Consider the following 27,916-nt stretch of genomic DNA (forward strand, 5'->3'; position numbering starts at 1 on the left):
AGTATTAATTTTACCCATCATCGGCTTATATCACTGTGTTATGATAAAGTATATGATTCTAAAAAATATCAGATAGGATGGTAACTTGGTCTCTGCCTTCCCCCAGTCTCTTTTAACACAAATCATAACATCCTTGTTCGTACTGACTGCAGAAAGCCTAACTGGTATCATGTTTTGAATCTGCACTCAGCGCTCCGAAATATCCACTCTATTCATCTGAATGAACTTGTGATGTAAGTATCACCGAAACTGTGCAGAAATATCAATTCAAACTAAAAGTATAAATGGAATATTAATTAAAATGAATATAATATTATTTTACATTCATTTGAATATTATTAATACAAAATTTAATTTTTACATATATTTTTTTGGTTAATTTATAAAAATCTCATTTGAATAAAGAAACCTAAATTCTAAAACAAATATCTACTAAATAATGTTTTTCAATATATTGAATACATGTTTCTTTTATTATAGATCAGTGGTCACACCCCATGACCCCAAATCTTCTGTTTTCCTAAACAGTTATTTTCTGCCTGATTCTGTGCAGAGCTGGTATAACATTTATGAATAATATCATATAGTTTTTATGATATTTATTTATTTACTATTTATCTGCAGTACATACAATTATTTTCAGATTAAAACTAATATAGGAAAAAAACATTATAAATTATAATACAGAAATATAAAACTATATATGTTAAATTATATACTTATTTTTTTTTTAACAAAACATTACATGTATCAGCACTCAGTGACCCCAAACCTTCTTTTTTCATAATTAGTTATTTTCTGGCTGATTATGTGCAGAGCTGGCATAATATTAAGGAATAATTTTATAATATTTGTACGATAATTATTTAAATATTTATAGTAAAATAAATAATAATTATGGATATGCATACTTTCCAACTAAAATAAATATAGAAAAAAAATAAAATTTTATTATACATAAGTATATATTTCTTAAAAACAATAATTATGTTTAAGAAACATGTATGCAATATCTTGATAAACATTATTTAGTAGATTTTCTATAAATTCAGTTTATGTATGCCATTTGTTGGCACACAGACATTGCATGTATTATATGATTTTTAACCACCATTTAAACAACAACAAAGAAATTTAAATAGAATACAGCTGTGACGAGTGGGGTGGGACCGAGAGACGTGGGAACAGGAGCGAGGCCGGTGGAGTGATTGGAGATGAGCGACACCTGCTCGACCCATCGGTCTTGAGTCCCACGGAGGAGATGGAGGGATATAAAACCGGAGCGACAACAGTGACGGACGAGAGAGGACCAGGCCTAGGATTTAGTTTGTGTTTGGTTTTTATTTGTGCGCGTCAGTCGTCCGTGAGGGGCTGACGTGCTGTTTTGTCTTTATTTTGTAATTAAAGTTTATATTTTATTGTCCGCCGGTTCCCGCCTCCTTCTTCCCGATGATTATGGAGGTTTTTATCGTTACAACAGCATAAAAGGTAGAAAATGCAGGATGCACAATCAAGCCAGATACATAAAGCAATAAATTGTGTGGATGTGCCCAGTATTGCTAAGCCGGTCATGCAATACAGCAGTATAGAGAGAACACAATAGCTGAAGGAACTAAGGAAAACTAATCTTTAATCATTATAACCTATAAAATGAATGTGGAGACGTACTCATGATTGAACAGGAAGGGAGAGGTGGTCGGATGGCGACAGAAAGATAGGTTCAGTACCCGTCTTGTTATCAAGGTCAGAGCAAAGGACATACTAGATTGGGTCAGCTGAAGTAGCCCACAAAAAAGATAAGGAACAATGAGAGGAACTATAGAATTTCGGCAAATTATTATGACACCCCTCCCAAAACAAGATCAACATGATGAAGCAGACGACAATAGCAGAGGACCACGACACAATCTCAGCGTGAGGATGGCCTGAAGGTTAACAAGATATTGTTCTAATGCAATTATTGAATATACAATATAGGGAAATTATACCACAAAAATAGTTTTAGCCAAAGAAACCAAGTTTGTCTCCCTAATGCAAATCACATGATATGCTTTATTTTAGACAATACAAACTATGCAAAGAGACAACATATCCAACTTTCTGTAACTACACTAATTCCCTTTGCACTTTTCCTTCAGATTTGTTAAAAAAAAAAAAATAATAATTTCATAAATGTATAATATTTTCTAAAAGAGCTAAAAAATTCCAAATGCTTTCTTCATTCTGCTTTTTATACAGACTATAGATCAATCAGTGGGGAAATATGCCTGAGACTCAGTATGTTCTGTCAACTCAAAGCAGCCTGACATCCAGATTAGACTGTAAATGCATCCCATAGTGAATCACTCTTGTTTATATGGTTTATATTGTGGTCAACACTCCATATCCTCTTCCATTCAGCACATTGTTACTTACCGCTGATTAAAATCTTGTTTAAACAACTACCAGACACAACACGCCATCAGCGTGTCCATAAATTCTCCCGAGCTGATGAACACAATAGCTGCATTCCTTTATAAATAGCCTCCACATATCAGAGCATATCTACAGAGACCTGGACATTCTCCGAATATGAGATGAATACAACAGTATTTTTTACTTATAATTAAAAATACACCCAAAATAGATACACTTCACATTTTGGATTATACCCAATGGTGAAGACATCCCCTTTCATTGGCTTTTACTTTGTCTTTAGCAATACAGCCACAGTGACAAAAGGAGCTAGCGAAATTCATGTCTAACGATGATATAAAATGTTTGTGTAATTTGGGAACAATCTGTTAAAGAATGAATGAGATAATTAGTTATAAAGTTCATGTACTTTAATGTTTCCCTCAATCAGAGAAAGTTTTTTATTTGAAGTGTTGGAATGACTTTCAAGTTTTAAAAATCCATTGAATTGCATGATTTTAATATTACACAATTCTATTTTTAATAAATTCCCTTAATTCTAAATGATGTCTCTTGTTCCTATTGCATTCTCAAAGTCTCTGTTGGTCAGAAGCAGTGTAATATTAGTATAATTTTTTTAATCATTTTTGCTCATATTTCAAATGAGATTTTATTGAAATATTTTAAATGAAGTTTAAAAGTTTTAGTTATTTTTTGTTTGTTTACTTTTGTCATTTTTTAATATTCCTGTATACTGAAGTTATGTACTTTTATTTATTTTAGTACTTCCATTTAAACTAAATGAAAATATGTTTTTATATTTTATTTTAGTTGGTTTATTTTATTTCAATTAATGAAAATATATTTTTCAATGGATTTTTAATTAATGCTAATAACCATGTGTTAATATTGATATACTATTATAGTTTATATATATATATATATATATATATATATATATATATATATATATATATATATATATATATATATATATATATATATATATATAATAGTGGCGAGACGGATCACAAAACTTATCACGGATCCGTGGTTTGATTAAAGTAAATTTTATTTTAAATGCAGTACTTTGGCTGGCTGCCGCTCAGCCTCTCTGTATCCAACACTCTGCAGACTTGCTCAATGTCCTGCCCACGGCGCTATCTGATTGGTTACACCTCACGAGTAATAGCCTATTAACACTTGCGATACGGTTGAAGCCATAGACATAATATCAGAGGTGGGTAGTAACGAGTTACATTTACTTCGTTACATTTACTTGAGTAATTTTTTGGGGTAACGAATACTTTTCGGAGTAAATTTAAAGATGGGTACTTTATACTCTTACTTGAGTAAATTTTTGGGGAAAAATCTGTACTTTTACTTCGTTACTGTGGGCGATGCTCCTCTCGTTACTTTATCTTAATGCAATAAATGCATCAGTTTATTCCAAACGCGCCGTCTACTTTTCTCTGGGCAATGAGCGATCCCCATTCGCGAATGATTCATTCTTTTGAGTCAATTCTGTTCAAAGGCTTGATCAAACCAATTGGCAAACGAGTGAATTGGTTCATGAATCAGTTTGAATGAGTCGTTCAGTTCCCTGCCGCACGCGCTGAGCGTCTGAAGTGGTTCACTCGGAGTTGTAACGTTTAAGAACAGAAAGAGCGTTGAAAACGTGGCTGGAACTGCACTGAATTGAAATCTGCAAAGGTTATTGTTTGCTAGCGATGGAGATCCTTATTAGATGAACACTGCGTGTGCTGTCTACTGTTTAACAGGTAATATCTTGGGCTACATTCGATTACAGTACACGATACCACTGTGACATTAGTTTGTTGTACGTGTGTGGCTTATAACAGAGGGGAGTCAAGTTGAATGCAGCTTCCAAAAGACAAAAAATAGCCGATTAGATTTTATTAATTTTAATACAATCACACTGGTGCAAGTACGTTCAGCGAGTCATATTATCAGCTGCTAAATTCAGATCTGTGATTGCTTGCTGGCGCTTAGCCAGAGATAGATGCGTTTATACAGCGCTGCGTATTATAACAAATCACACATGATTCTTTTGAGCTTATTAAAGCATTGGCCAATCAGAGGCGTTCAGATGAGTCATCGCTAAAATGCCGGTGCTTCCTTCACTCGCTCACTGACTGAATACCTCTTTCTGGCGAATTCTCTCGCAGGAACAACAAAGTGCAGATGTGTGTACGAATTTTTAATTAAGATATTGATTTCACAGTGTTAACAGTTTCAGTGATTTTAATGGGAGTTTCTGAGAGTGATTGAAATCTAGACTGTCAGTGAAAATTATCTTTAATAATGTAAATGTTATTTGCTCTCTTTCTGAACAATGAAAGATTAGTAGCAATATTTATATCACATTAACTTTCAATGTTAAACTCACATTTAATATAAAGTCAGTCGTATTAAAAATATGTTATGGCATGACACCTATATCTGTTACTTAAGTAAACAGACAGGGTTTTATAATAAATTACATAAATTGGAGTAAAGGCTGATGAAATATATACATTTAAACACGCACACATACATTACATACATTTTATCTATATATCTAAATATAAATAGGCTCAGTATATATGACCCAAAGTAACTAGTAACTAACTACTTGAGTAGATTTTTTTATCCAATACTCTTTTACTCTTACTCAAGTAACTATTCAAGACTAGTACTTTTACTTTTACTTGAATAAATATTTCTAGAAGTACTTTTACTTTTACTTGAGTACAGTTTTTGGGTACTCTACCCACCTCTGCATAATATACGTATATATATTATTTCCTTTATAAGGAAACAGCCAAGCAAACAAAACTACATAAATTTTATAATAGATACATGAAACAGATAATAGATGCATGTTTTTATTTTATTATAATTTTTTCATGATTCCCAATTATTTATATTCGCAATTTATAATAGTTGTACAGTCTTTACATTTTTATTTCAATGTAGAAATGATCTATTCATTTCATTTTATATTTGGACAGATTTGTTACGTGACAGCATTAATGAAAGTTTCTTAAGGGTCAATATCATGTTATCTGCATCTCCTGCGCTCCATCAAGCCACTCTTATAATAGCAGTCATCACTCAAAATAATGCACGACTCTATTATCTGTATAGCATGTGTGTAAGACTCTAATACAATTATGAAGTAATAATTTTATGACAAATATTTCAGTGAGTAAAACTGGCTGTGTCTATAGTAGGCTGTTATGGACTACACAGCATTTTTATATTATTTTTAAATAATTTTTTAAATGATTATTATTTTAAATTATTGTCCCTGGATCAGTACGATACTCTTGTAATAAAGTAGCGGTGGTAGCAGACATATTTTGAGTATCAGTTCTGGTTGAAAAGAAGCAATCTAATTCTGTTTACATGAAATAAGCCTGCTCCCGAGCAGGTTTAAGCTTACGGACCTGTTGCTATGACAGAGGAGCTTCGAAGAACCAAATGATCCAAGATCATGCCAAATCGTCAACATTCAAATCCAGCTAACTGAGTTAGCAACGTACGAAGAACGGGCCCCTGTACCTTTAAATAGTAGCTACACGGGAGTATACACAACATGTCTTCTACTGTCAAAAATATATATTTTGAAATATAATATAATACGAAATATTATATATTAAGAAAGTTTTAGAACAACTATCGTGACGTTTTCTTACTCCATTCGCCCTGAACAAAACTTTTCATAAATCGGCCAAATTGATTCAGTTATTTAGGCTATTTAACATTTCTTGTCACATGACAGCAATATGGCGTCCTACATATTCTTTATGCAGTCAGTTTGATATAGATTGTTGACCGATTACAAGTAATAAATAATAATAATAATAATTCCAAGAATAATTATGATGCTGATAACATATTCATAAACTGCATATTCAAAAATTTGAATTTAAGTTTTAATGTATTTTAGTTTAGTAGATGAAATAAGCTTAATGTCTTAATGACCCAAGACAACATAAATAATAAAACATACTGTTTGTTTGCTAGGAATGGCCTTTGCTTTGTTGACATCAGTGGCACCTGTCTATGGCCTTTACACATCCTTCTTCCCTGTAGTTCTCTATATGCTATTTGGCACTGGTTCCACGTTTCTACAGGTAAAAGACTTTAATTTACCAGAGTTTAGCACTGTGAAAAATAAAAAAAACCTGTTCTATTTACAAACCTGGTTCCACAAAGTTTCCACAAATTTGTTCAACTATTACATTTTGGATACCAGTATTCTCAAAAATGCTTCAATATTTACAATGTAATTAATCTGGAACCATGTTTAACCAAGAAAATGAAATACCATTTCAAGAGTGTGACTTTTGCAGGTACCTTTGCTGTGTTAAGTCTGATGACTGGTTCAGTGGTGGAGCAATTAGTTCCCATCCCGCTCGGTCTGAACTCCAGTAGCCCAGAGGGCGCAGAGTTTGAGGCTCGGAGGATTGGTGTGGCATCAGCTGTAGCATTTCTCTCAGGCATAATGATGGTAAGACATATCTATTGGTCTGTTTTTGTTAAGCAGTATGTTGCCTGATTAAATATTAGACTTGGACTACAATTATTATAGTATTTTGCTTGTTTTTATTGTCACTGTCACGGTTCGTGAATGCACCGTCTCCAGCTGTAGCCATGTTATGTCATGTTGATTGGTTCATGTGGGTGTTGCCACTGATCGCCTGATCAGCGGCAGGTGCATCTCATCCCAACCGCCTATTTAACGCCCTGTCTTTCGTCTCCTGTTTGTCAGATCGTTGTTTGAGGTCCTCGTGTTGATGTCTGTTCGTGCTCCTGTGTTCCTGTCCTTGCCTTGTTTCCTGTTTCGGTCTCCATTGGATTATCACAGTCACTCACGGATTATCACCGCCGATCACCGATCTACCACCACCGTCATCGCTACCAACGCACTCAAATCACCAACTCACCTGTCTGTGCTGCCATCGTGGTTCCTGTGTCACTCGCCAGCATTCATCCTCACACCTCCTGTCAATAAACTATCTTTACTTGCATCTGCCTCCTGTCCTCCATTGTTAGCGTCACAGAACGATCTGACCAACATGGAGGCAGCGAGTAATCAACCTTCCTCCCTCGAAGATTTCCTCAGCGCCAGTGTTCGGAGGATGGACTCCCAGGAGAGGACTCTTAACGACACTGGTCGCGCGGTTCAGGCTTTAGTGACGCAGGTGTCCGAGCTCACCCAACAATTCCAGCTATTACGAGCTCCCACTGCGCCACTCACACCGCCTGTTCCACCAGCACCATCTGAGGCCCCCTCCCAGCCGGAACCACGCCTCCCGATTCCGGAGGCGTACTCGGGTGAGCCCGACTATTGTAGAGCTTTCCTTAACCGTTGTGATATGCACTTTGCCCTCCAGCCTAGAACTTTTGCTAGTGAGAGGGCCAAGGTGGCCTTTGTTCTGACCCTGCTTTCTGGGAGGGCGGCATTGTAGGGAACAGCGGTGTGGGAGAACCAGGACCCATGCTGCGCCTCGTTCCAGGCGCTCTCCGCCGAGATGAGACGGGTCTTTGATCGGGCCGCCGCAGGACGGGAGGCGGCCAGGAAGCTGGCGGAGTTACGCCAGCACGAGAGATCCGTCTCGGACTATTCCATCGAGTTCCGGACCCTGGCGGTGGAGTGCCATTGGAACGAGGAGGCGCAGTGGGACATGTTCCTGCATGGGCTGGCTGACCGCGTCCAGAGGGAGATCTACGCCCTGGACCTTCCCCCGTCACTCAATGGACTTATTGAGCTGGCCCTTCGGGTCGATGCACGTCTGTCACGGATGGAGAGGAGGGGGCTACTCAACACCCCATCCAGGGGACCGGCAGATGTGCGGTTCAGCGGCGGGGACGTAGCCAGCCCCGTCTACGATCACGAGCTCATGCAGGTAGGGCGAGCTCGGCTTTCCCGGGAGGAGAAGGAGAGGCGGAGGTCCCTGGGCCTATGCCTTTACTGCGGGGGAGCCGGACATCAAGCCCATGCCTGTCCGGTAAAAGGCCAGGCCCGGTAGTACGTATGAGGCTACTATTGGGTGGGATCTCCGCCGAGAAGACCTCATCATCATCATCACCATCATTTTCTACGCTCCTCCCGGTATGGCTGCGGTGGTCAGCACAGACACATCACTGTCAGGCACTACTGGACTCTGGGGCAGAAGGTAACTTCATGGACAGCACATTAGCCCACAAGCTCCACATTCCCCTCAGACCCCTTCCGCACCACATCACGGTTCACGCCCTCACTGGTCAGCAACTTCCCACCATATCATACATTACGGAAGACATCACACTCATCACCTCTGGCAATCACTCCGAGACCATCTCTTTTCACATCCTTGACTCTCCCCTGGCACCCATTGTCCTCGGACACCCTTGGCTCCTCCTCCACAACCCTAGCATTGACTGGCTCTCTAACTCCGTTTTGTCTTGGTGTAAAAGGTGTCATGAGTCTTGTCTAGTGTCTGCCTGTTCGTCTGTGTCTGTGTCTGTGTTGCAGGAGGAGGCGGTGGATTTGTCTAACGTGCCTGCTGAGTACCTCCATCTGAAGGAAGTGTTCAGTAAGTCTCGGGCTGCTTCTCTTCCTCCGCATCGTCCTTACGACTGTGCCATAGATTTACTATCAGGTAAGTCTCCGCCTAAGGGCAAACTCTATTCACTTTCTGTTCCAGAGAGGGAGGCTATGGAGAAATACATTTCTGATTCTCTAGCTTCTAAATTCATCCGCCCTTCCTATTCTCCGGCGGGGGCGGGGTTCTTTTTTGTGGGAAAGAAGGACGGATCACTGCGATCTTGCATTGATTACCGGGGACTGAACAACATCACGGTAAAGAATACTTATCCTTTGCCGTTGATGTCTTCGGCCTTCGAGAGGTTGCAGGGAGCGTCAATTTTCACAAAACTGGACTTACACAATGCATATCATTTGGTTCGGATCAGGGAGGGGAATGAATGGAAGACCGCTTTTAACACCCCTAGAGGGCACTTTGAATATTTGGTTATGCCCTTCGGGCTCTCCAACTCCCCAGCGGTCTTCCAGGCACTCGTCAACAACGTGCTGCGAGATATGATCGATCAGTTCATTTATGTCTACCTGGACGACATATTGATTTTTTCTTCTTCTCTCCAGGAACATGTGCAGCACGTCCAACGAGTGCTTCAGAGGTTGCTAGAGAATGGGCTTTTCGTCAAGGCGGAGAAATGCGAATTTCATGCACAGTCAATTCCATTTTTGGGGTATATCGTGTCGACTGAGGGAATACGCATGAATCCCGAGAAAGTTAAGGCTGTGGTAGAATGGCCAAGCCCAGATTCCCATAAGGCCCTACAGAGGTTTCTGGGGTTCGCTAACTTCTACCGGCGTTTCATTCGCAACTTCAGCCAACTAGCCGCACCTCTGACCGCCTTGACCTCCGCCAAGACTGCGTTCAGGTGGTCAGACACAGACACGTTTCATTTCAGCCCCTTATCCTGACCCTACACGTCAGTTCGTGGTGGAGGTCGACGCATCAGAGGTGGGGGTAAGAGCAGTGTTATCTCAACGTTCTCCCTTAGACGACAAGGTCCACCCTTGTGTGTATTTTTCATATCGTTTATCTCCGGCAGAACGAAATTACGATGTTGGTAACCGAGAATTGTTGGCAGTTAAGATGGCATTGGAGGAATGGCGACACTGGTTAGAGGGATCGGGGGTTCCTTTTATAGTATGAACTGACCACAAGAATTTAGAGTACATTAGCACCGCCAAGAGGTTGAACTCCAGGCAGGCTCGGTGGGCACTTTTTTTCGGACGTTTTGACTTTACTATCTCGTACCGCCCGGGTTCCAAAAATATCAAACCCAATTCTTTGTCGCATATTTTTGACCATTCCGAACGCCCGTCCACTCCCGAGTGTATTTTTCCTGAGACATTAGTGGTCTCCACTCTCACATGGGAGATCGAATCGAAGGTCAGAACGGCCTTAGAAGGGGTAACGCCTCCGCCCGGGTGCCCACTGAACCGTTTATTTGTGCCGGAGGGATTAAGGTCCAACGTCATCCAGTGGGGACATTGCTCGAATGTAGCTTGCCATCCAGGGGTTAACCGTACTAGATTTTTAGTCAAGCAACGATTCTGGTGGCCACTTATGGCTCGCGACATTCACAGTTTTGTTTTGGCTAGCTCGGTTTGTGCCACTGGTAAGAATTCCAATCCTTCCCTTCGAGACCCTGGTCCCACATCGCTCTAGATTTTATTACCGCCCTCCCGCCCTCCCAGGGCAACACGGTAGTTTTAACCATGGTGGACCGGTTCTCGAAGGCGGCCCACTTTATTCCCTTGCCCAAATTACCCTCAGCCAAGGAGACAGCGTTGACCGTCGTAGACCACGTCTTTCGTTTACATGGCCTCCCGATAGACGTGGTTTCCGACAGGGGACCCCAATTTGTGGCTAAATTTTGGCAAGAATTCTGTAGACTACTGGGAGCGACTGTAAGTCTGTCCTCAGGGTTTCACCCCCAGAGCAATGGTCAAACCGAGAGAGCCAACCAAGATTTGGAAAGGGTGTTGCGATGTTTGGTCTCCAAGAATCCTTCCTCCTGGAGCCAACAATTGTCTATGGTGGAGTACGCCCACAATACCTTACCAGTATCAGCTACGGGCCTATCTCCTTTTGAGTGTAGTGTAGGTTACCAGCCACCTATTTTTCCCAGTATGGAATCCGAAGTTGCGGTCCCCTCCGCTCACGCCTTCGTCCAGAGGTGCCACCGCACTTGGACAAGAGCCCGTGAGACTCTACTCCAAGTGGGGGCGCGCACCAAGGCCAAGGCCGATCGCCACCGGTGTAGGCCTCCCGTATACGTCGTGGGTCAAAAGCTGTGTCTTTCTACCAAGAATATTCCTCTCCGTTCCGTATCTAATAAATTGGCTCCCAAATTTATTGGCCCGTTTACTGTCACCAAAATCATTAGTCCGGTGGCAGTCCGCCTTAAACTCCCTCCTACGTACAGGAGAATTCATCCCGCCTTTCATGTGTCCAAGATTAAGCCCGTATTTCATTCTCCCATTAATCCGCCTACCCCGGTCCCTCCCCCCGCCGCGTCTCGTAGATGGGGAGACCACCTATTTGGTAAATCGCATTCTGGACTCTAGAAGGAGGGGATTTCAGTACTTGGTGGACTGGGAGGGTTACGGTCCGGAGGAGAGAAGTTGGGTACCTGCTAGGGACATCCTGGATCACTCCCTTATCGATAATTACAATCGACAGGTAAGAGATTCTGGGGACGCCAGGAGGCGTCCTTAGGAGGAGGGGTACTGTCACGGTTCGTGAATGCACCGTCTCCAGCTGTAGCCATGTTATGTCATGTTGATTGGTTCATGTGGGTGTTGCCACTGATCGCCTGATCAGCGGCAGGTGCATCTCATCCCAACCGCCTATTTAACGCCCTGTCTTTCGTCTCCTGTTTGTCAGATCGTTGTTTGAGGTCCTCGTGTTGATGTCTGTTCGTGCTCCTGTGTTCCTGTCCTTGCCTTGTTTCCTGTTTCGGTCTCCATTGGATTATCACAGTCACTATCGGATTATCACCGCCGATCACCGATCTACCACCACCGTCATCGCTACCAACGCACTCAAATCACCAACTCACCTGTCTGTGCTGCCATCGTGGTTCCTGCGTCACTCGCCAGCATTCATCCCTCACACCTCCTGTCAATAAACTATCTTTACTTGCATCTGCCTCCTGTCCTCCATTGTTAGCATCACAGTCACAGCTCTGCATTTGTGGGCTCCAGTTGGGCTTCCTTTCCACATACCTCTCAGAACCGATTGTTAAAGCATTCACAAGTGCTGCTGCCTTCCATGGGACCATTTCACAGCTGCAAAGCATGTTGGGATTGCGGCTACCCCGAAATACTGGTGCCTTCTCTCTTTTTAAGGTCAGAAATTGTGTAACACCACAGTTTTTTCTGTTCTGGTAATTAGTTTAATAATTCTAGATGCAACTAGTGCAGTATCACTGACTATAACTGAGTAAAAATGAGTTAGGCATATGAGTAGCTCATTTTAAACCCACAGACTCTGGCTTCAGTGATGGAGAATGTACCCCACACTAATTTGGCTGAGCTGGTTATCTCACTGCTATGCCTGGCTGTTCTTGTGCCAGTTAAAGAGGTCAACTCACGCTTTCGGGAGCGTCTGAGCACTCCCATCCCCATGGAGATCATCACTGTGAGTTTGCACTCCACAACAGATATTTAGAACAGTGAAACAGTAAAACATTCATTCACCTATGTGCTTATTTTCCTTCCAATTTCTGCGATACTGTGTGAATTACAAACATAAATAAACAAATGAACTTTTGTACAAATATTTGTCATTCACCAGACTAGTCCAATATAATGAAAAAATCATAATCAACCCTAGTTTCTATTGTGTCTACACTGTGAAAAATAATATTTCCTTCTCTTGTGGCTCCTGCAGGTAATAATCGCAACAGGAATTACATATGCCTTTTCTTTGGATTCCAAGTATGACATACAGATAGTAGGACACATTCCAGCAGGGTAATATATCTTTTTTTAATTATGTATTTTTTAAATAATATATAAATTTTTTGAAATATTTTTGAAATAAGTCTTCAATGCTTACCAAGGGCTGCATTTATTTGATCAAAAACACAGTAATATAGTAATATTGTTAAATATTATTACAGTTTAAAATGCAAAGCTGATTTTTATGTAATATTTCTCCAGTATGCAGAAATCATTCTACTGTTCTGATTTGGTGCTCCAGACATATATTTTATTATTTATCACTCTCACTTTAATGATTGGATTTTGGAGACCAAGTGTGACACTCAGCCACACTCTGCCCCAGTATCTTTCTTCCTGGAAGTGCACGAGGAGTTGATGAAATCGTGGAAGGCTCCATTCTGCCAGAACACAGTGATCCAGTGAGAGAATACACAGGGGTCCCCGGGGTGGAGAAATCGATTGCGGTGCATTTTGTGTGTGCAACTGCCACCTGGAGGGTCCGTCTAGGATTCCCTTCCAGAGCATATAAGCTACCTCTTCCCTTGTGGTGAGAGCTTGTACTGCTTCTGGACAACCTGTGTCCACTCTGCATACCATGGCTGTCCTGCAGGTGTTCAGTCCAGGGTCTGCACAAGGGTGGTCCCAACCCGGAACATTCAGGAACTGCGTTCATTGACAGACTATTCCCTCTGGGCTATGAAGTTCAGAGGCTCCGGGGCATATGGCATCCTCAGCTGCACTTACGCCATTGGACCCTAGTCCTGAGATTGGCATGGCATTGAGTCTCACACCTCGTCCGCTATCTATTGTTGAAGAGCCAACAGAGACTCAGGTCTCTGTGTACCACTTGCATTCCGGGTAACCTCAATCATGTAGCGGTCTCCCTCTCATGACAGGTCAGCTCCTCCCTAGCAGATTCCCTTGAGGAGGGACCTTTCCTCCCAAGAGAAGGGCACAATCTGGCACCTGCTCCCAGATCTCTGGAACCTCTGTGTTTGGTCCCTTGACGTAACCAGGAGGAACTCAGAGGTCTTTTACCTGCAGTGGTGAATATCATTATGCAGGCTAGGGCTCCCTCTACGAGTCGGCAATACAACCTGAAATTTTTGTAAATTGGTGTTCTTCCTATGGGAAGGATACTTGGAGATGTGGCATCAGATCTGTGATACTCTTCCTCCAAGAGGGCCTGGACAGGCACCCATCTGCATCTACACTCAAAGAGTACGTGACCACGACACTGTAGATTGCAGATCGTTGGGGAAGCACGATCTGATTCCTAGGAGGCACCCAGAGGTTGAATCCTCCAAGGCCGTGCCTCATTCCTTCTTGGGATCTTTCAGTGGTCCTTCAGGCCTTAGAGAGAGATTAGTTTGAGCCCCTTCAATCAGTTGGACTTATTGCCCCCTCTGTGAAGACGGCCTTCCTGACTGACACTGTTATCAAGAGGGTGGGAGATCTCCAAGCTGTCTCTGTTAATGAATCACACCAAGAATTCAGGCTTGCTGACTCTATTGTTTTTCTGAGACCTTGGCCTGCATATGTGCCCAAGGTTCCCACCACCCACCACACTTTTAGAGATCAGGTGGTAACTTTTCAAGCTATCCCCCCACAGGAGGGAGACCCTGACCTGTCTCTGTTGTGCCTGGTGTGAGCCCTATGCATCTATTTGGAATGCACACAGAGTTTCAGACTGTCTGAACAGCTCTGTGTCTGCTTCGGAGATCAGCAGAAGGAGAATGCTGTCTCCAAACAAAGGATCTCCCACCGGATTGTGGATGCAATCCTTATGGTCTATCAGACCAGAGGCTTACCATGCCCACTGGGAGTGAGGGCACACTCAACCAGGGGAATTTCTGCTTCGTCAGCTTTAGCAAATAGTGCCTTATTAGAAGATATATGTGTTTTGGTCTACTGCTCTGTTCTGAATAGGATTCAGTGTTTTCCCTAGTCAGACTGTCGGTCTGTCATTTGTTTCTGTGGTTGGTAATTCTCCCCTTATGCAGAGCCCACCACAGAAATCTTCCCCATGTACAACTCTTTTTTAGTGAGTCCATAGGATGTATCTCAACATGTTACCTCCCCTTTGGGTAGGATGTGGTCTCCATTGTATTCTTTCCCCACTCGGGAAACAAACTCTTCCCCTACATTACAACCAGGGCTTCTCAGATGTCATTTTTCTTGTTTTTCTCAGAATGAGAAAAGGCTCCAGCGGGAGGTGACCTCTGCCTTATTTAGCAGATTTCCCTGATGTTGGAGAGCGAGGTCATAACTCTTGGGCATTGAAAGGTTATGAGGAGGAGAGGTGCATTTGGTTGTGGCATGGTGGACTTGTCTACACCTGCGACCCCATGGACTCGTAACGCAGTTTAGCAGCTGTGGTATTTAGTATAGGGACCCCTTGTGTTGGAACTTCGACACAATGTCGAAGTGACCCACTGAAAGGGAATGTCTCAGTTACATATGGTAACCCTTGTTCCCTGATGGAGGAAACAAAGACATTGTGTACCTTAGGCCACAACTCTGAACTGCTTCTGAGTGGGTTGAGACAGTTGTCCACCCTTGTGGTCATTTTCAGGATTCATTGATGAATATAAAAATGTGTTTGTAATAATGCAAAAGACTTTAGTGTCACTTTTGATAAATTTAATGCATTGATATATTGAATTATATCTAACCTGCATTTTAAATATACATTGTGCAATAAAACTGTAACTTGAAGCTAAATATTTACTGCTTTTCAGCTTCCCTGAGCCACGGCTGCCTGCATTAGAGACTGATCCACAAAATTGCCGGTGACACAGTTGCTATCACCCTTGTTGCCTACGCTGTTTCTGTATCTCTAGCCATGATTTATGCTGATAAGCATGGATACTCCATTGATCCAAATCAGGTAGATACTGTAATAATAATAGTTCTAAAATGTTTCGACTGGTGGAGCATGGCGCTAGTAATGTCAGGGTTATGAATATGTAAATGCAAAGTGTTAATGTCATCAAAAAAACAATGTTGTTTTATTTTTTGTTGTAGGAGCTTCTAGCACATGGGATCTCAAACACTGTCTCATCTCTTTTCACCTGCTTCCCCAACTCAGCTTCACTGGCCACCACAAACATACTGGAAAGTGCCGGCGGTCTAAGCATCACCATGCAATTAAGAAATTGGAAGTGAGTAATGATTTTTGTATAGCAAGCTACTCAATGTATTTGCAGAAGAAATTTGTGCAAGTTTTCCATTAAAACCAAAACTGTCTGTGGATTTAGGGTACTTCTGTATAAATCTAAATAAATGTATGCTTAGATTTCAGGGAGGTTGTGAAACATAACATGTAAAATAGGGATCCTCTGGGAGGAAGAATGGGAACCACTGAATTAGAGTATGTGCATCATTCTGGCTGTATAGAGATAACGATATAATCAATCCAACTAGAGCAGCCCCTGTGAAACGAGGTATTGAGTACATAATATAATTGAGATTGAATCTACCTAATTAGATTTGTGTATTTATCTGCTTTAATAATCATGTTTACTACATCCTTTAATTATGCGTTTCAAAGCTCAAGGGCTGTATAAAATCAGCGAACCAGTATCCCTTACAGACCCCTGCATGTGTTCCAAAACAACCTTCCTATCCTGGCGGATATGAAATTCACATTTAAGGAAAGGGGAGATAAAGTTGAGACAAAAAGATGTCCCTGAACTCATAGTAAACTTTCTGTTTTCAGAGCCAGCTGCTCTGTTTTAGGAAGAACCGCTAACACGGAGATCTACAGGTCCATCAACAACCATAATAAAGGGAGTCAACAGTCATCATATTAAGTTTATTTTCTTATTACCACATGTAATGTAATTTGCTATAATTGGAATTGGGCCTTGTGCATTTAGAAATCATATCGATTAACCTTTGCTCTGTTTGTCTTGACATTTGTCTTAGTCACATCTCTGTTGTGTAACTGACAATGTGATTATACCCTATTCATCCCTCTGTACCGCAGTGCTATGAAGTCCCTGGTGTAAAGATCCTGACCTACAATGGACCCATCTACTATGTAGAACCGTAGCTTTTTTAAGGCTCATATGGCTCAACTTCTGGGCCTGACCCCTGAGAGGATACACATCCGAGAGAAAGCCATGAAGGCCATGGAAAAGAGAGAGAGAGAGGCCATTAGCTCTGTAGTAAGATGATGTTTACATGTAGTATGTAGTTTACATATAATATGCTCTTCAAGTTTATATTTTTCTATTATTTGCTTGCTTACCTTAAAAATGTCCACTGGCATTTTATGTCTTGCATGATATTGAATAATAAAGATAATCATAATAATCATAAGATAAAGGTAATTCACCCAAAAATAAAAATTCTGTCAAAACTGACTTGCCCTCATGGTATTCCAAACCCATGAGACTTTGCTTAATCTTCGAAACACAGAAGAAATTTTTAATGTATTTTAAGAGTTTCTCTATTGAAAGCCAAAACTTATAAGATCCAAAATAATTACTTTAGACTTATGTTTACATATAAATACACATACATAGGGCATGTCACATATGGTAAACATAGCAGATTGTGTGTGCGTCAAACTCATTGATACACTTTTGAGTTTCCACTAACATATGTGATATGCTCTACAGATGTGTGTTGATCATTGTTTAGATGTAAATAAAAGCCTGAATTAAATCTGTGCATCATGGAATGTTATCAGATATCTTCGCAAGAGCTGGATAAAACTGCTTTTTTATGACTCCTTTATGACCTTTTGGATTGTGGACATATTGGTTTTCAATAGAGGGATAGAAGCTTCTCAGAATTCATATCTCATTTTGTGTTTTAAAGATTCCTGTGATTTCAAAGAAGTCTTATGGATTTGGAACAACTTGAGGGTGATTATAGATGGCAAAGTTTTTATTTTTGGATGAATGTCTTTAATGTGTCTTGTTGCATGTAATTATATAATTAGAATATTGAACTATATTACTTGGTGGAAGAGCTGTTTATTAGAATAATTACAAATAATTCTTTATTAAACACCAGTGTGTTTTATCATAGCTGTTGCTGTGGTTTTATTTTACGAGTATTTAAGTGGTTTGAAAATCTAATAAACCTCTGAAAAGCTTTACTAATCAGGCATGCATTTTTCTGCTGAAATGTCTTTGCTTGATATTCTGGAGATTTTGTTCTAACGGCAGCAAAGTAACATATTATGTAAAGAAAACATCTTGATTTGATAACTGTATTGTTTTTTAAGGAGCAAGGAGTTACAGACAGTTCATTTTCTTCAAAGAATGACTTGTTCAGATCAGGTGCATTCCCACTTGTTCAAGTAATTACCAACATTACATTAAAGTGTCTTTTATTTCAGATGTTTCACACCCATGGGGTTATCTCAATTGTTTACTGCAGAGCTGGCTGAGGATGAAGTCCAAGCTGTGTTGATAGACTGCAGCAGTGTCATTTTTGTGGATGTTGCAGGAGCTTGGTTATTCATACAGTTATTCATACAGTTATTCATGAGCTGGACCCATAGGTTTTGTTTTGACACCCGTCAATACTGTCATGAAAAATGTCAAATGCTTACAAAACTTATATTCTGCCACAGATGTGCGTGGACTGCCAGAAAGTTGGGGTACGAATATAACTGGCTAACTGCAATGGTGAGTTTTCACATACATATACTTTTTACAAAAACCTTTCAAACAATTTCCTGAGCATTAAATGTTTTCTCTTCTGTAGAGAGCGTACTGAAGATTCTCACATCAAGTGGGCTGATGAACTACATGAATCCTCAGCATATTTTTGTTACAATTCATGATGCAGTGGTTTACATACAACAACAGCAGGTATGATGCAAAAGCTTCATATATGTCCTCTCATACCTCTTCAACAACAAATCATCATATTTTTTATGTGCTAAACTGTGGTGTTATGGCACAATCACATTTCCATTTAGCATTTCATAATTTTATTTGACAGGCAAAACCACCTGAGAACAACACAACAGTAAGGGTGTGATTTATCTGACACAAAGTATTGCAAGACTGAGACTCAAAATAGGAACTGAAGAACAAGTGGGTGACTAAAAATCTGTCAGAGAAATGTCATTCCAACATTTATTTTGACTCGGAATGCTCTGTGTAGCTGTTTAACAGTATGCAACTGTAAGTGTCTGTTGTGTTCATTACAGGTGCATCTAAAAAAAAAAAATAGAATATATTGTGTTTAAATTCTGATTATTATGACTTACATCTAAGAAAAATAATAAATTCAGTATCCCACAATATTAGAATATTTTCTCAAAGATCAATCAAAAAATGATTTACAAAATAGAAATGTTCAAGATCTCCAAAGCAGGTTTAATACTTGGTTGGGGCTCCTTTTGCATAAATTACTGTTTCAATGCGGTGTGGCATGGAGGCAGTCAGCCTGTGGCACTGCTGAGGCCTTATTGAAGTCCAAGTTGCTTTGATAGCAGCGTTCAGCTCCTCTGTATTGTTTGCCAGATGTTATTTATCTTCCTCTTCACAATACCCCATAGAGTCTCTGTGAGGTTCAGGTCAGGCATGTTGGCTGGCCAATCAAGCACAGTTATGTCATGGTCATCAAACCACTTGGAAGTGATTTTAGCACTGTGGGCAGGTGCTAAATTCCTGCCGCAAAATGAAATCAGCATCTCCAAAAAGCGGGAGGCATAAAGTGTTCCAAAATCTGGTAGATGGCTGTACTGACTTTGGATAAAACGCAATGAACCAACACCAGCAGATGTCACGGCTCCCCAAATCATCACTGACTTTGAAAACTTCACAGTGGACTTTGGATTCTGTGCCTCTCCAGTCTGCCTCCAGACTCCAGACCTTGATTTTCAAATGAAAGGGTAAATTTACTTTCATCTGAAAAGAGGACTGTGGACCACTGAGCAACAGTCCAGTTCTTTTTCTCCTTAGCCCAGGTGAAATGCTTCTGATGTTTTTCTGGTTCAGGAGTGGCTTGGTTCTAGAAATGTGACAGCTGTAGCCCTTTTCCTGAATATTTATTAATAAATTAATAAATATTCAACATAAATTATAGGACTATCATACTGTAGTTCAAATCAAGACAAATAAAATAAAGACTGGGCAAATCTGTCACAAGGGCAAATGTGTCATTTTCTGGCCCTCACTGCTGTAATATGTCTCTACACACACAAAAAAAAAAAAAAAAAAAAAAAGAGGTAAAAAAAGTAGAGAAATATTAATGAGATGGAAAACAAATCCCAAATGTGCCAGCTGTACTGTAGAATTTCGTCAACTTAGTGGACGTTCTGATGATCTGCTGCCATCATGTGTCTTGAAAAGGAAATGGCCGCATTAAATTGCCAGCAAAATATTTTTAAGAGACAGCTGCCAGATGACGACGCACCAATTTGTTAATAAGGGAAATAAATATTATAGTTTGTTATTTTAACTGGCTTAGTATTCTACAAAATGTCAAATTATTTATAATATACACTTTATAATATATTTTCTACCCTAAGTATAATTTTAACTCTCTTCAAAATAAATAAATAAAATAAATTAATTACCAAATTACCTCAGTTAACCTCAATTAAATAACTCTTTTCGAGATGAAGCGACATAATTAATGTCCCAGTTCATGTCCACAATTCATGTCCATTGTTTCTGGCGTTGTTAAAGACTCGTCCACTCTTTTTTTATCGAGTGTCTGCCATTAAAGTGTTTCGCAGAAGCTTTTATATTCCACATTTAGTCACTGGTGACACATTTAAAATGATTCTTAAGATAATAAAGATCATATTCTCTCATAGAGGCCTCTTGAGGGGAAAAGCATAGAGGAACTTGGAATAGACTTTGTCACTCTCAGATTGTCCCCATGACAACATCGCCTTGATCTTCGATGCATGACTGACAATTATATCATCACAGGAGCCCACATGGAGGGAGCCAAGCCAAAAAAATCCTAAAGAAGAACCAAAAATGACATAGTAATGCACACAATGCATAATATTTGCATTAGGCCTCTTACCTAAATAGCCAACCCAAGACAGACGTGGGTCATAGCCCACCTGTCGTATCTGTTTTTACAGTAAATATCTGTAAACATATTATGGTATTTTTATGCTTTAGTAGAGTCAAAAACTTACATACAGCACCTTTAACAGACACTTTTTTTGTTTTTCAGATTTGAAACAATATTAATTTTACTTAACAGGTAGACAAATATGGAAGCATATGGGTAGCAATATTTAATTTGGGATGTAATATGCAAAATGACAATGCAATATGAAAAATGACAATGCATTTCTGTATTTACATTTACATTTTCCAATACATTTGTGCAACGTTTGGTGCAAAATGAAAATGAAAATTTAATTACATAATTGTCATTTGCCATTTCATACACCAGTTTTAATATGTAAAATGAATACTAATTTTAACGCTTTATAAGTTGCAAAATTAAAATGAAAATGTATTACAGAAATGTTTAGATATGTATAACATGTTCAAGCAAAAACTGTGGCAAAATGATCATTTAAATACTATTTTTCTTAAATGAATTAACACTCACAGTCAAGACACTTGCGATTGCATGTTCATTCAATGTCCAGCAATGAATGTAGCAAAATTCAATGTGCACATTGAAAATGTATTCCGAGCCGATCACGTGTCCGCCCCCTCCCACCATGTCAATCACTGCGTGAACAAGGCGGGGCTTGCAGAAGGTCAGAGACTCAAATCTCAAGAAGAGGATTCAAGTGAGAGAACATGGACAAGACCGTTGGTCCGTGTATGTTTTGATCATTTCGATTTATGGCTTCAATATTTCATTCGCACTTGTGGGCGGAGCTGAAACGCTGCTTTCATCTGATTGGTCAAATCGCTCCACCTTCAGCTCGGTCTTTTCATTCTTTCAGGGAGAATAAGAGTCAGTGCGAGTGGAGTGCACAGGAGAAGGCCGCGACCAGCTGTACTGGAAGACCATTCGTGCTTTCCACTATGCTCTGAAGAACCACAGCGATGAGGCAGACTGGTTTCTCAAAACCGATGATGACACGTTCGTCGTTTTGGACAACTTGTGCTGGATGTTGTCGAACTACACGGCAGAGCAGCCCATATACTTTGGAAAGAGATTCAAGCCATACACCAAACAGGGCTACATGAGCGGTGGCGCAGGTTATGTGCTCAGCAAAGAGGCCCTGAGAAGGTTTGTGGAGGGTTTTAACACTAAAGTGTGCACTCATACCACCTCAGTAGAGGATCTAGCCATGGGTCAGTGTCTGGAGAAAATGGGGGTGGTTGCAGGGGACTCCAGAGACACACTGCACCGCGAAACCTTCCATCCTTTCATTCCTGAGCACCATCTTACAGGAAAGTTCTCAAAGACTTTCTGGTACTGGAACTACTGCTTCTACCCAATTGTAGAAGTAGGTCAAACACTTTTAATTTAATACAAACTTTTGAATGGTAGTGAAGAATAAAATATGCCCTTCATTTCCTTCGTGACATTTCTCTACATTCCACAGCTTCCGTCTCCAACGCACAGAAGGCTAATTAGTTTGTACTTTGGTAATGACAAAAGTTAAACTAATTTTTTGAAAAGTTTTAAGAACTTAAGTACCATCTATGCATAAGAAGAAAAAATAATTAAAATGTCAAAAGCAGTTTTCCATTCAAGATAGTATTTTGAGTATGACTAAAAATCAACAACATTGTTTGAGAAATATACTTTGAGAGGGCAATTAACTCATAAAGTGTATTTTAAAACGAGATCAAGTGTGCAATCATTTTTAGTCTGCGCCCAAATGCACATTCTTTATGTAATGTCAGAATTAAGTAATGTTACTGTAAATGTAAATGAATTTTTTATTGTACCTTTTGTATGTATGTGAAAAGCCCTTCTAGGGACGGACATTGCAAATTAGCCTTGGCTATAAATGTTGTAGTGTGGTACAGGTTTATTGTTCACACATGTCCCTATTAAATAAAATTAAATAAATAAATAAATAAATAATCTTAGCCCTCTAATTTTTTTAAATGCCACACTGAACTAAACTCCTTCAGGTGATTGCAAGTTAAACCTACAATGGATAGGTTTGATGGGAACTGCAGTGGTTGAAAGTTTTTCTTTCATATACATGTACATAATGATGTGTTTCGTGACTAGACAGTTAATGACTAGAAATACAAAACCTAAGAAATTAACACATTTTTGTCCTGTCGTGGTCATCAGAGTGGCAATAAGAAAGGATACATATGCTATTTCAGAGTTTATTAAAGTTAGTAATAGTTAAGTTAGTAATAGTTAAGTTAGTATAAAAACAAATATGATTAGGAATAAAATTGTCCAATTTCTTTCAGAAAAATTCCTTTTTAATAGAATTTAAGCTCAGTCGAACGATGTTAATGATAGAATGACATCAAAGCAAAAAAATGATTAATCTGTTATAGATAAATATTTGTTTATCCGTTTATTGTAATTTATTGTAAAGAATAATTGGTCTTTTATCTGATGCACCTATCACACAGGTGTGTGAGGGTAATTGTCGATTTAATTAAAAAATATTTATTTTCTTACATTTTAAATTAAAATCAATGTTATACTGAAGCTCTTACAATAAAAGTAAATTTAAAATGAGAAATGCAAAGCTTATTATTTATTAAAGCACCTAAATTATTCTTCTGTTAAAACTATTATTTAAGCTGTAAAATTCTATTTTTGGTCATTAGCAATTAAATTGTAAACTTTAATATTAATTGGATACATAAAAAGTTAGCAATCCCCCCCACACACACTAAAATCCTATTAACATACATATTATGTCTTGTGGCTGCATTTTAATGTTTACAGATTGGCCACATTCACTTCGATTTAAAGTGCCACACTATAAGCCAGATTTTTTCTTTTTTTAAGAAAGGATTGACAAGTCAAAATTAATTTTCGTAGCAATCAACATTTTGACACAAGTGCTGTCGATTGAGCTTAAATTGTAATGAACCTAGAATATTCTTTCCATCTGTGATCACATGAAAATGTAACAGACCAGCATCTCTTTATACTTGTTTTTTTTCCCTATAGGGCCCACAGTGCTGCTCTGACCTAGCTGTGTCTTTCCACTATGTAGACCCTGTGCTAATGTACACTCTTGAGTACTACACTTACCGTCTGAGGCCATATGGCTACCGACACCGCTACCAACCTCCAGTGCCTGCTGTACTGTCTTTAGCTTCCCACACTGGGAAAACCACCACAGAAGCTCAGAGATTAGATGACCATGTTAAAGAAAAGTCAGTTCCAACAAACACCATGAATCCCAGAGCTGAGAAAGTGAAGACTACTGGAACAACAAGTCACAAATGCTGCCCAGGAGAGAAACATAATGGACAGAAACACTGCATGATTGTTAACATGATTGTTTCTTTTTGTATAAATACAAAATGAATGCATGAAGCACTGGCAGATGTGAACTTTAGTAGCATTTTGAATCACCCAGACCGTGTACGCTGCAAATGGAGTGGTGTAGTGGTTACAAGTCTGGGATAATAACCAAAAGCTGTAGGTTCATACCTTAAAAATAAACAAATGTTGTCCTTATTGCTGTTGATCAAGTAATTTGACTGGTTGTGCCAGTAATAAGTCAACTGTAAGTCACTTCGAATAAGTGTTGCTATTCAAAGGATTTGTTAATACGGTCCCTGCTATTTGAATCAATTATTTTGCTTCCTTCTAGTCTGAGTACAGTAAAGGTGCCTGATTCACAAGCCATACTTCATATATTATGGCCTAAGTACAAAAACTGTGAACGAGTCATTATCTGGCTCGGCTCGGTGTTCATCTCTCTCTTCACAGCAGTTCAGTCAGTGTACTGTTTGAGTACATGAATTACTCCGGGATATTGGTTTGTTTTAACTCCGAGGGAGTGTCAGCCACATTAAACAAATTAACAGCTTAAGTCATTTGTGGATTAATGCGTATTGGAGATGCAAACCGTTTCAAACGATTCAGTTCGATTTGGTGAACTGGTTTAAAAAGATCCAGCTACATCGAATGATTCATTCGCGAACCGGATATCACCGAACAGACACGGAAGAGAAGACAATGCTGGATAAAGTCGTAGTTTTTGCTAATTTTGGACCAAAATGTATTTTCGATGCTCCAAAAAATTCTAACTGACCCTCTGATGTCACATGGACTACTTTGAAGATGTTTTTCTTACCTTTCTGGACATGGACAGTATACCGTACACACAGCTTCAATGGAGGGACTGAGAGCTCTTGGACTAAATCTATAATATCTTAAACTGTGTTCCGAAGATGAACAGAGGTCTCACGGGTTTGGAACGACATGAGGGTGAGTTATTAATGACATCATTTTGCAAATTGGGCGAACTAACCTTTTAAGTATTAGTATTACTTGACATCAAGTTAAAATACAAATAAGTTTGATGTGCATATTTATATACGCAGTGCAGGGTTTTAGTCACTACATTTTATACAGCTTTGAACATTTAAATAATAAAACATTGTGAGATCAGATAGATAATTTTTTATTTAAAAAAAATCATGTTTTAAACATTAGACAGCAAAAATAACTTTTAATAAATATATTAAATGCAGAGGATGTGAGTGGATATGCAAATGTAGTGATATATCTAGGTAAATGTATAATCTGCAGTACAATGAAACAAATCACACCATAAGAAATTATGTTTATTTGATTCATCTTATATAAATATTTTATTTTGCTCTATAACTTTTGTAAAATAAATTATGACTTTCTGTTGTTGCTCAAAAGAAATGTCATGAAAGGGTGGGATAGATGATTCACTGGATATGGAATAATTCATTTGCCTATAACCCACGACGAAACCTGCAACAAATTGTAAAAAAAAATATATATATGTATATATATTTACAAGACAAGTCAGTCATTTTGGTATAACAGTCAGACATGCTTTAGGAACAAATGTGCCGTTAGAAAGATAAGTGTTGTAATAGCTTCAGAAAGCCAGATGGCAGAACCGCTTCACTGAATTGCTCACCTCAGTTTGCATTTGTTGAAGAAGTTGCCTCCTCTTGCGCCTGATTCTGGATCCTCTTTCCTCCACGGTCGCCCAGTTTCTGACACAACACAAATACAGTCAGTCTGAGATGCTGAACAAATATCTTACAATGTTAACATTGATATTTGTTAAGTTTGTCATATGAGCCCACACGGTTCAAGTTACAAATGTGTATATTTAACTACAGGTTTTCTTAAAAGAGAGACATGACATTCAGCCAAGTATGGTGACCCATATTCAGAATTCATGCTCTGCATTTAACCCATTCGAAGTGCACACACACAGAGCAGTGAACACTCACACACACTGTAAACACACACCCAGAGCAGTGGGCAGCCATTTCATGCTGCAGCGCCCGGGGAGCAGTTGGGGGTTTGATGCCTTGCTCAGGGGCACCGTGGTATTGAGAGCACTGTACATGCACTCCGCCCACCTACAATTCCTGCCAGCCCGAGACTGACTCTCTTACCATTAGGCCACAGATTTTGATTCAGTCACCGCTTTAAGGTTCAATGAATTCATTCAATAAATTATTCATCAGATTCAAATCGATAACTCGTGTGAATAAATGATCCATTAGTTCAAATAACATACAAGAATCATTTGTTCGTAAACTAATTCACACTGCTCCTGATGTGCTATATTTTGATGCACTAAAAACCGGCTCATAAGAGTCATTCGCGTGTGAATCAGACTGCATTGGTTAAGTTGTATGTTTTTGATTCCCTAAAAAGGACTACTCTCATAAGAGTCTTTTGTTGTTGTTGTTGTTGTTGTTGAATCAAACTATTGTTCGCGCTTTATTTCGAGCAACCCGCTAAGACGTTTTTTAATTCCGGATCGTGTTCAGTTCATACTAAACCCACAAAAATGTTTTCGTGTAGATGTAATTTGACATCAAGACAACGGTCATCTATTAGTAACTAATAGCCTATCTTTCACAAACGACACTGAAATAAAGAGAAAAGCTGTTAACTTACCAGGGTCAGCGTTTCGTCGACCCATGAGTCCAACAAATATATCCTGCATTTCCCCTGAAAGACAATATATATTAGGTTTTCTTAGGTAATTTAAAACAGAGAATAAGAAAGCTTCTAATTTCTTACTTTTACGCTGAGGTGGTATATCATCTGTGTCTGGGGGAAATATGCATTCGCAAAACAATTTAAAAACATGTTTCAGTAGGAAACTTAAGTAAAATTGATACAAAATTACAACAACAACAAAAATCTCTTCACTCACCGACGTTCCTTCGCCCCATTAATCCGACGAAACTGTCATATTCTATGTCATTATACCTCTTCAGCATGTTATGAGGCGACAGCCGAAAACTTGGACTCTCCTGTGCATGAAATTAAGTTTTTATTATACAGCTCGTGCAAAACTATATATTAATATATTTTAGATGATCATAATCTGTCACTTACGCCTGAAACTGATCTATGAGACTCTGACTGCTGACAGCTCGACTCACTCCATCGGGTTTCCAGCACCAAAACCAAGAACATTAACACTAGACCACGATACATCTTTTCAGATCTGAGGAGAAAATATTTTTTTATAATTTTAATGAAAATGAAAGTTTCTCCTCTACAATCCTGATTGCAATTATACATGTTTTCTCTTACACTGGTATTCAGTATAATTTACCACTAAACCAGCAGAAAACCGTTGTTAAATCAATAATAATAATATTACAAAAAATTTAAAAATCTAAAACGATAATATAAACTTGTAATGTGAAATACATTTTACAAGGTATTGTACTTACCTAAGCTGAGGATAATGCTATGTAGAAACAGCTGAGTTACAGTTTGTGGTTTGAGGAGATAAATCTTTTTGTGATGGGCTCTGAGACAAGAGACACAGAGACAGGGATTCTCTCCTGTATGATTGTTAAATGATAGCAACATGTGAGTAAGTCCATTTAGATGTCG

General features: G+C 39.2%; 1 protein-coding gene and 2 pseudogenes across 1 annotated transcript; 2 read left to right on the forward strand and 1 right to left on the reverse strand.

Moving 5' to 3' along the window:
* The first annotated feature begins 6,428 nt into the window (after positions 1 to 6,428).
* Positions 6,429 to 18,937, forward strand: LOC132129030 (putative solute carrier family 26 member 10P; annotated as a pseudogene).
* Positions 18,938 to 19,582: 645 nt separating this feature from the next.
* Positions 19,583 to 24,461, forward strand: LOC132129031 (glycoprotein-N-acetylgalactosamine 3-beta-galactosyltransferase 1-A-like; annotated as a pseudogene).
* Positions 24,462 to 25,608: 1,147 nt separating this feature from the next.
* Positions 25,609 to 27,897, reverse strand: LOC132129343 (tachykinin-3-like). Its single transcript, XM_059540895.1, has 7 exons — positions 27,751 to 27,897; positions 27,407 to 27,518; positions 27,222 to 27,321; positions 27,086 to 27,115; positions 26,960 to 27,013; positions 25,959 to 26,037; positions 25,609 to 25,786 (listed from the first exon to the last, which is right to left on the reverse strand). Exons 2-7 carry the CDS (start codon positions 27,506 to 27,508, stop codon positions 25,768 to 25,770), a joined length of 384 nt encoding a protein of 127 aa, XP_059396878.1. The 5' UTR covers positions 27,509 to 27,518; positions 27,751 to 27,897; the 3' UTR covers positions 25,609 to 25,767.
* Positions 27,898 to 27,916: the final 19 nt, after the last annotated feature.

This window comes from Carassius carassius, chromosome 46, assembly GCF_963082965.1.
Source record: "Carassius carassius chromosome 46, fCarCar2.1, whole genome shotgun sequence".
In the NCBI taxonomy this organism is placed as follows: domain Eukaryota; kingdom Metazoa; phylum Chordata; class Actinopteri; order Cypriniformes; family Cyprinidae; genus Carassius; species Carassius carassius.

Bases quoted from the DNA above. Each gene is read 5' to 3' on its own strand.
- LOC132129343 (XM_059540895.1), bottom strand. From the start codon at position 27,508: ATGTATCGTGGTCTAGTGTTAATGTTCTTGGTTTTGGTGCTGGAAACC. The intron at 27,116-27,221 runs GTGAGTGAAGAG...TATTTCCCCCAG, and splicing joins AATGGGGCGAAGGAACGTCG to ACACAGATGATATACCACCT. The intron at 26,038-26,959 runs GTAAGTTAACAG...GTGTTGTGTCAG, and splicing joins TCGACGAAACGCTGACCCTG to AAACTGGGCGACCGTGGAGG.